This window comes from Malurus melanocephalus, unplaced genomic scaffold, assembly GCF_030028575.1.
Source record: "Malurus melanocephalus ecotype Western Australia unplaced genomic scaffold, MMel_1.1 scaffold_261, whole genome shotgun sequence".
In the NCBI taxonomy this organism is placed as follows: Eukaryota; Metazoa; Chordata; class Aves; order Passeriformes; family Maluridae; genus Malurus; species Malurus melanocephalus.
The window spans coordinates 370100-383523 of NW_026623493.1; the positions used below are offsets into that span (position 1 = coordinate 370100).

The 13424-nt window shown below is 39.3% G+C and overlaps 1 protein-coding gene across 1 annotated transcript; it reads left to right on the forward strand.

Moving 5' to 3' along the window:
* Positions 1 to 19: 19 nt before the first annotated feature.
* VDAC2 (voltage dependent anion channel 2) lies at positions 20 to 13214 on the forward strand. The gene is made up of 9 exons (XM_057375876.1): positions 20 to 165; positions 3724 to 3795; positions 4824 to 4873; positions 7100 to 7252; positions 7342 to 7394; positions 7831 to 8058; positions 9248 to 9398; positions 10292 to 10349; positions 11167 to 13214. Exons 2-9 carry the CDS (start codon positions 3729 to 3731, stop codon positions 11256 to 11258), a joined length of 852 nt encoding a protein of 283 aa, XP_057231859.1. The 5' UTR covers positions 20 to 165; positions 3724 to 3728; the 3' UTR covers positions 11259 to 13214.
* Positions 13215 to 13424: the final 210 nt, after the last annotated feature.

A 13424-nucleotide genomic window follows, 5' to 3' on the forward strand; every position in this document is an offset into this window, starting at 1 on the left:
CCCGGCGCGCCAGGGTCCTGCGCGGCGGCGGCGGCGGGCGGGCGGATCGGTGTCTCCTTCACTTCGCCCTCCAGTGCCCGCGGCTGCAGCAGCGCGGCCTCCACACGGCCCGACCCGCCCGCGACCGGCCCCGGCCCCATTCCGCCGCCCGTCCGCGACAAGCAGGTGCCGGCCCCGGCCGCGACCGGCCTCGCGGGGCGAAGGGGGGCGGGCGGGGCTCGCCCGGCTGCGAGCGGCTTTGAGGCCGCGTGGGTCGGGGATGGCGGGGCCGCGGGCGCGTCCCGGCTCTCCCGGGTTCGGCGGGGCGGGCGGGGGGCTCTTCGCCTGGGCTGCCCCCGCGGCGCCGCGGCCGGGCTCGGTTGCGTGAGGCGCGGCGGGCGGGAGGGTCAGGCCGGGATGCCCAAGATGGCCGCGCCGAGCGGGTCGGTTCACCTTGCGGCGGGGCGGGCGGCGCGCCTGGCGCCGGGCCTGGGGCGCTGCTCGGCCTGGCCCTGCCCGGGCTGCGGCCGCATCCCCGCTGTCCCCTGCGCTGCCCTTCCCCTCTGGGAGGCGCTGCTTTACTACCCCTGCGTTCGCTTCCCGAGCCCGTTGTCCATTTCCAGACTTTCTCCGTAGTTTGTACATTGGCTTAGCCAGTATTAGGCTTGCGTGTCCACCTCCGAGCTGTGAGTAGGGAGAGAGTTAATGCAAGGATAAGGAGGTGCCTTTTTTTTTAAGCTTTGTAGTATCAGTGTAAGCCTGAAGGTCACCGCGTGTCCGATGTATTTTAACAATTTTTAAATAATTTCAATTTTTCTGTTGCTATTTGCTGGGATACTGGRATAATTTAGGCGTAGTTATTGCTGCTTTTTAAAATTGCACGAGGACAGATTTTTTTGTTATAGCCTGATCTGCTTTCTAGCTTGATCTTGAATATCTTGAGGTCTTGAAATTGTTAGAAATATTAATAGAGGTCCGTGACATTCCGTAATTGTAGGGCGTGAGAGTTTTGAAATCCTGCCTCCAAGGAAAACTGTAGTAATTCCCATAACGTTAATACATTTTTCTTGGGGCGATTCTTTTTTCTTTTTATCGCAGAAGAAAGCATGAATGTCGCTCTTGAGTAACAGATTAATTAAACTTCTTTTTCATCATGGTGGCATGAAACAAAGATTAGGGTGGAGCTCTCACTTGGTTCAAGTATATTCTGCATTTCAAGTAGAGTATTTACAGTTTTTGCAACAARCCTGTTATTGCTAAACGGTACTTAAGTTTTAGCCACTTCTATTAGTAGTTTTTAAGTGAATGGTGCTTCAAAACCGGGTTGAAGAAAATTRCTTGTGATTTTAAGAATTTGCAAACCTGGCTAACATTGGAGGACACAGGACTGATTTTTTATGGCCCTACTTTCATTTAATGACCATTTTGATGATGACACTGGGTTATCAGGTATTTAGTATATCTGAAATTAACCCTTGGTTTCCTCTTTTCCTCATCCATCCCTGTCAGTATTATAGTACAGTATTAGAACAGCAGTGAGACAGTTGTACTCTTTCAGCATTTTACGAAATTTGCACCCTTAGGCTGGAAGGTTTCACARATACTGGCCAGTTTCCCTGAAGTGGTAAGGATGCTTAAYTAGGCCAGATAAAAKGGAAAGATCCTTTTTACTGTAATARTCTTCTGAATTTTGACACAGATACAAGTTTGTTAGTTTCTCAGAACATTTCTGCTTAGCATAAATTTCCTGTCTGTACTGGTTGTCTCATCAGATTGGAAACATTGAAAACAAAAGGGAAAAGCTCATTTATTTACACTGTGAAAGCATGTCTGGTTCAAAGGCTAATACAAAACTTTAAAACTAGAAATACTCTTCTGAAGATGTTAGTTAGAGGTGAGATCTGTTCATTAAAGTAAACATGTAGTTAAACCTTCTCTATAACATTTTAAACAGCTGGAGAATTGTACAGTTGCTGTACAGCAAAATCTACAGGCWAGAGTTCTCACAGTCCCTTGTAATTTACTCTATCACCTGCTTCTTTTTATGGAATAAATAATAGGAACCGTTAAATGGCTTGTCATTAGGATTAGGGACTGTTTTTCTATAGACCTGAACTTGGGCTAAGCCTCTCTAAACTTCAGATGCTCTAAGCCATTTTCATATCACTTAAAAAAAAAAAAAAAAAGAATATTTAGTTTAACTCCCTGGAAAACCAGACTTGTTCTTCAGCAAGTAATAGAGGTCTTGGTATAGTGACCYGGTTTTGGAGTTTATACATCTTTGCTAAAGAAGTTTTTATGAATTTGTGTGTATTCGTGTGAAACTTGGGTGTAAATATTGTTTCTCAGAGGAGGCTGAAATGACCGTTTTAGGGCATAGAAAGCTGAAGTATTGTACTCGGGAAAACTGCATTATGAATTTTACAAAGATATGGTTTTGTGCTTTCCCATTGATTGCTAAAATGTTTTGTTGTTTTTTTTTAAATAGTAGCAATTCATACAATTAGGCTATATATGGCAGATGTAATTAGGGTTTGGAAGTTAACATGTGACAACACTGCCCTTGTTATTTTTCAAGTTCTAAAGATAATTTTTTGTTTACTTAAAAAGAAAAAAAATCAATCTACCACACAAGAACAAGATAAAAAGTCATTTATGTTAATCTGACTCTCACTGCTAAACAAATGTGACCAATCAGTTTGAGAAGATAAGGTTTTTGTTTGCTTGTGTTTAGCCTTTTAATGGCCTTGTCTAGTTAGTTTTGTTGTTCACTCCATCCCTTCTCCCCCCTTTCACAGCATGGGGCGCATTTTTAATATGCTCGGTTTTCTATATTTTACAACTTTGAAATTCAAAGCCTCTGTAACAGCAGCCTCCTGCTATTGAAATCATGGGAGAACAGTCTTTTAGGGAGGGTATAGRTAAGAGTTTGTCTTCCCAGGGAGGAGAGTGATAGAGGCCTGGTGAGACCTTAGCCTGGTGTCTGTCCATGGGGCTGGAGAGGGTGGGCCATAGCTCATCTGCAGTGACAAGTTCTTTAACAGCAAGGTTGCTGGAGGCTCCCTGTCTGAGAAAGGGACTWGTAAAGAGATCTTTTCTCTTAGGCCCTGCACTCCTCCTACTTGGATGTTTTAAACTAACAAGACAACCTCCCAAACTTAAACTGTTGTATGTTTTCAGRTTGATTAATGCTGATTAATGTTAGGTGTTCTTTTTTAAACTGTATGTCTGCTATCTAAAATATAGGGCAAAAATAATGTTGGAGAGCAGATATACTCTCTTTTTACATTTTCMAAAATAAAACCTTGTGGGTACTTTCAGGTAGTTTTCATAAGCACCTATCAAATTTGACTTTGTAGAACTTCATGGAATAACTGTCTACATTACAGGTTTTTAGATTTCTTGGGTCCAGGTTTTTGGTAGTAACTATAACAACTCTGGAAGTGTGAGTTATTAGTTAATTTCTGGTAATGGAAGACTTATGGAGAAATTGACCTGAAAAATTAAGAACTGATTGGTCTTGTAATGCCTCTTCAATGCTTAAGCCAAAAAAAAAACCCCTCATGTTCATAGTGACCTTCACTGAAATTCTAGGTGTTTCACAGAATACCTTAGTATTGCGTCTATTAACTGCCTTTATGTRGATGAATCTGCCTTAAAGACTATCTGGAAAGAATTGTGGTAACATTTTTTTATGTGGGTGGTGGTAAAAGGTTCTTTATTAATTAGCCCTTTGTCTTTCAGCTCCAATGGCGATTCCTCCATCATACGTAGACCTTGGCAAACCTGCCAGAGATATCTTCAATAAAGGATATGGTAAGAATAGTACCTTTTATAAGTACTTTTTAATAGTACCTGTGAATTGCTTTTGTCTGTGTGGAAAATTGAATGATGAAATGCCAATGTTTGTGGGGAGGAAGAAGGTGTGCTGTGTTTGCATCTTCACCATCAACTAACAGGTTGTTGAAGGCTTTTTGTGGGCTGTTTTGATGTGAAGGCTGTTAAATCCTACTGCTTGAGCCACATAAATGTCAGAGGTGTACAAGTATGCAAGAATGTAAGCAGCAAGCATAGTTTAACTTAGGAGCACAGTTTGTTTACRGGTCTGTCTGTGCCACACATTTGTTGATATAGAAAGGGTTATAGACYGGTGTAATGTTGTAGCCTTTTTTGGACTAGGAAGAAGAATTGCTATTGGTATAAAGAATCTTCCACATCTTAAAATTCTTTAATACTAGACAGCTGCATAGTTAAATCATTCTKTGTCACAGTGCTGTTTCTTTCTGGTCTTTGGAAACATGGGCTTTTTTTTTTCGCCAAGATCATCTGTTTTTTCACCTGTTGATCATCTCTGTGGGTAACARTGTGAATTGACACTCCCATAAAACCTTCTTACAGTTCTAGTAAGTTCCAGTTCCRGTGGTTCTGTATTTCCCAGTGACTTTGCTTTTACTGTTTTTTACTTTGAGATATTTGCCTTGGTGCTGAGAGAGGCATTWTATGCATTGGGACAGCTCTTCAAGAAGGCATTGACTGTCTGTCAGTCATTCCAGGGAAGGAAAGTAACATATTTCCTCTGTCACTCAATTTCCTCAAGGAAGCATCATTTGTTAGTTAATGTACTTGCATAGAATTGAGAGGCACTTCCTGCATTGTTTTGAAAAGGCCTTCTTCACCTGCTGCAGCATCTAAAAATTGAGTGTTGGTGAAGTCAGTCTATGCCTGCTTGTGTATATGTATATATGTGGTACACTGCTGAGACTTCCTGAAAGACCAGCTTATTGAAAAATGTGCAGGGCCTTAGTTAAGGCCTAATCATGTAACTTTGACTTCTGTTTGTTAAGGTTTTGGGTTGGTGAAACTGGATGTGAAAACAAAATCTGCAAGCGGAGTGGTGAGTTTAAGYAACTTCTGTTCATTATGGTTTTTTTCCCCTGGACATGTTCTGTTCTGATACTTAGTTAAAAGGGACACTTTTCAGATACTGTTAAGTATTTTATATGTTATATGAATGATAAATTTCTTGTGTAAGATAATTTCAGAAGCCCCTAAAGATGTGAATGTAACATGAATATTGTTTTGTTCAGYGATCTTTGTATAATAAAAGGGTTTGTTAGTTGTCCCCGGTCTTATGTATGAAGGTGAACAAAGAAAGTGTTTTAATATACCAGTTAAGTGTACAGATTTTATTTCTGAAGTACCTTGTGATACTGTTTGTATTTGGTAGAAATTCCTGGCATCTTGATTCTTGTATGAAATAGTTGGCATTGCATGAGCATGTTGAATCTTTGGCTCCTCTAGGTACTAAAGTGTTGCAGTAGTATTCCATGCAAGATGTCTTAGTCATGCAAGCAGTGCCCCCTGTAATTTTTGTCTATTTCTAGAGCAGACTTTGCAAGATATAAAGGTAGATTTATTTTTTTCTCCCACTGCTTTCTCACAGCCTGAGCAGTGTAACTTGCTGTTAGAAGCAAGGTTTGGGGATTATAYGCTCTGTTTTTGCTAGAAATCTGTATCCCAACTGAAACACACTTTGCAAAAGCCATGTTACAGAGGTAGTTGYTCTTACTTCAGTTTTTTTCTTGGGCGGACTACCAGTTATGCTGGTAAAACTCTCTGAAAAATCCAAGCCCTRATGTGAATCCTGTATCAGTTATAAGCCGTCCTTCCCAGGAGGAGAAACTGCTGGCATGTATGTACTACGTATGTTTTAAAGCAGAGACAAGAGATACCATAATAATTTGCTTCTCCCAAAGCTATTGCCACAATGGTTACAATCACATAGATCCTGTGCAGTAGAAATAGCACAAAGTGAGAAGTTGAAGCTGAAGGTATTTGTGTAGTTCCCATCCCTTGCCAAGAAACAGACCTACTAGAATTATGCAACTGTGTATGGTGTAGTGGGTTGCTAACATAATACAAGTAAAWGTCTTGGACCTGGTTAAATTTGATCAGCCTCCATTAAAGAAGAGTCTCAACCAGGTTTGCTTTGTGCTGTCTGGGCTTGGGCTGTAAGGGTTCTTGTGATTTCAAATTGGTGTTTCCTTCTGGGGAAGGTGAGTGTGAGAAGTYTGTTTGAAAATGCGTTGTGCATGAAAGAAGACAGATCAAAATGTTTTTTTAATATGTTTTAAAAAGTTGAAATAATGAACTTGTTAAATTGTGAGGGCAATAATACTTCACTGGAAAGACCTCTTCAACATGTATTTGCAAACCTGGCTTCCACTTCCAGTTGCCTTCAGTTTTTGAATAGTGGTACACGGAAACTRTTCATTCAGTTCTTTGTGAGAATCCAAATACTGAGAGACACCAGTGACTACTTTCTTTAATAAGGAAATGTGAATGATACTATTAACTGCYAAGTACTTTCAAGAATTCCAGCTCAGACCACACCATACTATAAAAGCAGACTGTTTGCTTAGCTCCCACTTCAAACATGAATGTTATTCTTGTGTGTCATTGAGCCAAACTGCCGGGGGACTGGAATTTTGTAGGTGTCACTAAAACATGTGTGCAGCCTGTGGCTGGTGTGAAGGGCTAGTCCATTGGYTAGATTAAGAACTCTTTTTAAGAAGCAAGTAAAAACCCAAACTAAACAAAAAACTAAACCACCTCCCCAGTTTGAGGAATTATGCCCTCCTTATGACAGTTTAAGTTGCACGCTGTTTATSTTCAGGGATGGTTGACAATAATGAAAATACGTATGTGATCCTTAAAGAATTTTACTGGAGTTGCGTTTTGTTCTTTATAGTGTTCTTTGCTCTTGGTTTGATTTTTAAGTTGCTCATTGGGAGTATCCTTAGCCTTACATTTCAAGAACTTYCAAGTTTCTGCTTTAGAGGAGAATCCTTATGGTGGCCACTGTCTTGCTTTAGAGCTCAGTTGCCACCCTGTACATTTGGTAATGGTAGCAGAAACACTGCAGTTGAGATGGGGGTTGCAGGAAGGCCTTCATGTGGGCATGAGTCATCCAGTTCTTGGCTGTGCCATTCTTCCTTCTTCCCCTGCAAGCTGGCTACTGATTTTAAGTTTTTTCCATATAATAATAAGATCTGGGTGCTTGCTGAAGGAAACACTGTGTAATGCTTTCAGGATCACATGTACCTTCTGTGCTTTTTAGGAATTCACAACATCTGGTTCATCGAACACAGACACTGGTAAAGTGAATGGGAGCTTGGAGACCAAATACAAGTGGGCTGAGTATGGTCTGACTTTCACAGAAAAATGGAACACAGATAACACTCTGGGAACAGAAATTGCTATTGAAGATCAGGTAATAGATTAGGAGAATATTTATTTGTTTTACCTCTGTGTAAGAACTGACTTTATAGCTTTCTCTTCTCTCCTTCTCCCTTCAATTAGATTGCCAAAGGCTTGAAGTTGACATTTGATACAACTTTCTCACCAAATACAGGGTAAGAATTRTTAACCTTTTTACCTTACTTGGGGAGTAATACCATCTATGGTCTGTTGATCTGRTCTGTGGTATTGACAGAGATTTTGTATGGTTTGCAATTGACCGAGCTTAGCTTAGCTAAAGGCTTCTGCTCTTTACCATCACATCTCTGTGGGGTTAGTATTGCACATTTCACAATTTTGCTCATTTTCGGGAATAGAAAAACCTGGAAGATTGCAGAAGACATGRAAMTGCTGCTACCTTCATCAGAAAATGSCTGTTTGCAGTACCTACCCCTGTGTGCTCTGGGTGGGCTGGCTGTACTTTTGCCTGGTCCAGGGCATGCATGTGCAGGGCATTTAGGTACATTGTGTAGAGTCATATGGCTTGAATTTGGCAGGTCATTGASGAAGATCATGTATCCTTCTCTTAAGATAACTCTTTCTCTCTTTCAGAAAGAAAAGTGGTAAAATTAAGTCAGCCTATAAACGTGAATGCCTAAACCTAGGTTGTGATGTTGACTTTGACTTTGCCGGACCTGCAATCCATGGTTCAGCTGTYTTTGGTTATGAAGGCTGGCTTGCTGGTTATCAGATGACTTTTGATAGTGCCAAATCAAAATTGACAAGAAATAACTTCTCTGTGGGTTACAAGACTGGAGACTTCCAACTGCACACTAATGTGTAAGTACTGAAAACTTCTTCAGCTTTCCAGAAGCAGGCTTTCTTTAMCTTTCCTTCTAGTCAAAATACAAATGCTTGAAATAGCAAGAGGTTCTTACAAGGTCATTAATGGAATGTGTTTTTCAATAGGAAACTCTAAATAAATGTAAATGATACATTGTATCTCTGTTTCAAAACAGTAAATACTTGTGACTGGTTAGCRCTTACACCATGATATGTGATAGAGCTTGCAAATACTGAAGTACATGCAAATTGGAAGTGCAGTACTTCAGTTATGCAGAACTAATAGTAATGCTTTTTCTAGTTATCCCATTATATTAAATGGTATCAGATTACAATTTAAGAGCAGTAGATTTGTTAGAGGTAATAATTAGTGTTGCACGAATGCTGTAGTAGTTTCTAGAGCAAGACTAGAGCTTTGCTTCTGGRCTTTTTGAGGAGGTTCATCTTCTTGCCTATGAGGGATGAAGAGTACATGAAACAGTGTAACTAAACAAGTGTAAAACATCTAGTTTATGATCTTTGTTCAGACTTCTTGCTTTTAGATCTTACATATTTCAGACCAATCTGATCAAAACCTACTAAAAATTGTGGTGTTTTAAATCCAAATTAATAAAAATTGGTGGAGTTCTGGTGTGTTTAGGTTGTTAAAAATTTTTGCTTTTGAAGGGGAAGCATGGGGATTGCATGTCTCTGAATTTATGGAAATTGAGGAATATAGGAGGAAACTGCAAAGTACTTTATAGTCCAGGCTGTAAGAATTCCATATCAGTTTACTGATGTAAAACGTTGTGACATGTTTTTGAAAGGTCATCCAGTTCTTCAGGAATTTAATGTGTTCAGTGATCATATAATTCAGAATGGCCATTTTTTAATCATTAACATAGCTTTCATTTTTGTAAGGATGTGGTCTGAAATTTTGTTCAAGGACTTTGTTCAACAATTAACATGAGAATTAGCTGTAGCACTCTGAAATATCTTTTTGTTCCCATGAATTACTTTAGTTTAATTTTGCCCTGAGTCCTTTGTTCATTTCCCTTTGTCTTGTCAAAAAATGTGAAACAACTGAAACTTCTGAAATTCTAATTTGAATGAAAACTTGAAGTAGTAAAAAAAAGGAAAAAAAAAGAGAAAAAACAGGGAGGGGATTATGCAAATAGGAAACAAACTTTTCTCTTAATTTGTGCAGCAATGATGGTTCCGAATTCGGTGGGTCAATTTACCAAAAAGTGAGTGAATATCTTGAAACTGCTGTAAACCTGGCTTGGACAGCRGGCAGCAACAGCACTCGCTTTGGCATTGCAGCTAAATACAAGTTGGATTCCACTGCTTCTGTCTCAGTAAGTATGGCTGTAACCTGAAGGGTTGTGCAAAGTAGCGTRTTTTCAGTTTCTGTGAATCCATGTGTTATTAGTACAAAAGAAGGTAATAGGCTGGGAGGCCTTGTAGTATTTGCTCTTGCAGTCCAGGCAGTTACAAGTAAACCAGCAGTATTTAAATTCTGTAATGTTGCTTACAGCAAAGTCTCATAGAATCTCACTGTTAAATGAGAATCTCACTGTACTTATGCTAGAGATCCTCTTGTAATTATCGAAAGAAAAACCCAATTTAAAATAAAACCTTTGTGTCTGGTTCTGTAAGTTTACAGTATTTTTTTTTWAAACCAGTTTTTGGGGAGCTCTGCCACATTCTCATGGTAAGAACTCTGGCAATACTGGTTAGAAGTTAATGAACAGAAAAGTTTTCTGTATGTTACAAAATTGGAATCATCCTGTTGAGGAAGTGATGCAAAGTGACATAAAAWTTTTTTTACGTATTGTTTATGATGATACTGTGAAATAACTGATTGGACTTGCAAGATGCTAATTCTTCTTCTGTGATAAGGTGAACATGGAGGATTCTTCTGATGTGGCATTTTTTGGGAGATTGGTGGTAAATGACTGCCCTTCTGAAAAGGGGGAAATGGTGAAGTTGGTCTGTGAAACCATGTTTCAGTAACAGCTCTCCCTACCCTTATATTCCCTGTGCTCTTAAGTATGTTACTGCTTCAGCTATAAATTGRGGGACAAGGGCATAGCTGGTAGGAGAGAATTCAGGAAGCATGAGGTACTGAAACAACACATAAAATTTGGTTAAACTGGATAATGGCAGTGTTCCCATCGTTATTTTAGATTCTGAATGGTAACAAAGAACTAATCAGTTACAACATGTCAATTCACTTTTTTTTTTTTAGGCAAAAGTGAACAATTCTAGTCTAGTTGGAGTGGGTTACACCCAGACCCTGAGGCCAGGTAAGAGCCATAACATGAATTACGTCACATATGTATCTTCTGTGTATCCTAAAGATAATAATTGAGATCTCTGCCTTTATAAGCAACTATTTTCTGTCAGAATAATTTTTTTCTTTAAAGGCCAAGTGAATGTTTTACAGTAGCTTCAGTTGTACATCAAACCTTGATCTAAACAGGACAAACTCCATTTTATCTAATTGTATTAATTCATTATATTCTTCGCTGATTTGTGCAGGAGTGCACTGTATTATGTTTGACAGCTTAGCTTTAGGCTAGGCAAAGCAAGTCATMTTTTTTGGCATTGCTTTGTTCAATCATAGCGTATTGAATGATAGCCGGTCTTCAAATTGTGATTGTCAAAATCCCACACTTCCTGCTCTTCATATTTAGTGAAAAAACCCTCCAAAACATATCCTGCTTAAATATGAAAGCACCTATTTAGGCTGTATTACCATTGGTGAGTTCCTTATTTGAAAACCAGTAAAAATCTGAGTTTCATTCCATCCCTTTGTAGGTAGGAGTGTCTGTCTATGCACAATTTTCCTCCTCCTTTGCAGGTCTTAATGCAGGAAAGAAGAASTCTTGTATATTTAGCAATTAGAGAGTTCATATATCCATTTTATAACTGTTTACAAAAAGCATATAGCTTTCTTCACCTGGCTAACTTTCAGTAGATTTCATGGGTAAATGTATTCTCTAAAAGTCTTCAGAGGAAAGTAATTATATAGAGTTACAACCGSGAGTTGCAATGACAAGAGGTTGAGTTGCATGAAAGCTACTGTGTGTGTTGTAAACATGCYGCTTAAAAATCTTACAGGTGTGAAGCTTACACTGTCTGCCCTGATAGATGGAAAAAGCATCAATGCTGGTGGCCATAAACTTGGTCTTGGCCTGGAATTGGAGGCTTAAAAAGATGAAGAAACTGCTGCAGAGAAGGGATATCAGAAGAATTTGGCCTTAAAATGTATTTCCAATGTGACCAGCAGGCTTTATTTTCCAGGAAGGATGACCTAGAACAAGAGCTGTATTTGAAGTATTTAGACAGTTACTTGTTAGCTGGTTTCTAGTTAAATTGGTTACCCATCTAGTTAAAATTCTGCATTAGTGCAGTCACTTAAACATTATTTAAATGTATTTAACTGTTTAATGCGCTACCCACAAATAATGAAATAGACATTTATGAAAACTGTACAATTGTGTGCATGTTTGTTTTTATGTTCCTTTTAACATTCGATATTGCCATTGAATGAAAAATGGATCAGTGGATGTTTTGAAACGAGGTCAACAATTTTGTTGAATGACCTGAACTAGAAATACATTTGGTATCCCAAGACAAATTATGAATAAAACAAGTACACACACATACTTGTGCCTCAGATATTTTAAGAGTGAAGATATGAGGGTAGTGCTCAGTTAAGTTTTTAACTTTTAAGTAATCCAAGTAGTACTCTGTACCTTTGTGCAATTAAGGACCCCCCCACCCATGACAATACTGAATATAGGTGAACAGTTGGATTCCTCAAGCGAAWGGAATGTGCTTTTCTGTCAGGTAAGGTTTGTCACAACACAACGTTTTAATTCCCCCTGTGATCCACGGGCAAGATGTATTGTGTTCCTAGTTGGCCTCCTGATGCAAAAAGTGCAGATCGATGTWCTTGGCACACTGAGACATTTAAGAAATGTTCCTTGAAAAACCTCACCACAAACACACCTTTTGCTTATATTTGTATGAAGTGAGATGTATCTCTGCAATTGAATGTAACAGTGTAATGGTATAACAGCCTGCTTATCCCAACTGCTGTGAGAGGTTTCTGCTTAAAATGACTGAAATAAAGACAATTTTAAATGGAGATGGAGGAAAATGCATCTGATCTTGCTTTCTCTTTAACTGATAAATCTTGGCAGATACCCATTTTAAGTCCAGAAGCTAGCAGAATAATGGGAAAACTCATGTTTTTCCAGGACAGTATTAAGAGAGAATAGAAGTATGACGGATGCTTGGTCTGTGACCCTAAAATCMCTTAAGGTTGAACATAACTAGCTGTGAATGCTTTTAATATGGAATATATTAAATGTATTTGCACTGCTTACATTTGAGAATTGGGATTTATTGAGTCTGGGGGAATGCCTGGAGCCTACTTCTGAAGACACTCATAGCTGAGAAGAGTGTCTTGATACTCAGTCTTGCAGTCCGTGGTTCACAGCAGCTCCCTTCATAGTGCAGGTGGCTGGCTTATGATCMGAAAGCTTTCTCTGGTTTGAAAGTATTRTCAGTTGATACTGGATTAAGATTAATGCCCATAAAAGTCTCAGTGATTGGCTTGAGGTCTTGTTCCATCCCACATTGTTGCCCTCAGACTTAAATTTGCACATGAAGCCCTCCGTTATGAACTTGCCTGTGTTTAGGCTTCAGCTATGGACTATGTGAGCCATCTTCTTTGCAGAGGACAGAGTAGAGCTTAAGCCTCCAGCTCAAGCTCTTGAGTAGGCTTGCTAGTGTGTTTGACTAGTTTCCTTAGATGATAGTAAAGCATTTGTGCTTTAGAGTCTCTTTACTGCTGTTGTCTCTTAAATACCCTTGTCTGAGTTTTATTTCTACCATTTGGTGGTGGAAGAAGTATGTAAGGTTCAATTCGTTGCTGTCATTGCATGTTAAGATCCATCATGTGCATTTTTAGTTTGAGGTGGGTTTTATGTGCTRGACCACTTAAAAGCTAGAGCTCATGCAGCCAGACACTGAATTTTTGTACGTGTTATCTTTTCATTATAACCATCTTTGGTGCCTTGCAAAGTGTGTATGGGCTGCTTCTGTTACAAAAATCACAAAAAGAAAAAAAAAAACATAAAAAACCAAACCAAAACAAACCACCAAAAAATGCCCAAAACAAACCAAAACAACCTACCAAAAAAACAAACCAACTCCCTGAAATGTGTGCCTGTATGCATTATCCAGCTGCAGCAGCCAGGCAAATAGCAGATTGTGTCTTTTGGTCATGAATGATGCCTTGTTTCTATCCTTAAACGAGCGACACTGATGTTGCTCAGCTTTTGATAGGGCTGTAATTTTCTGACCTG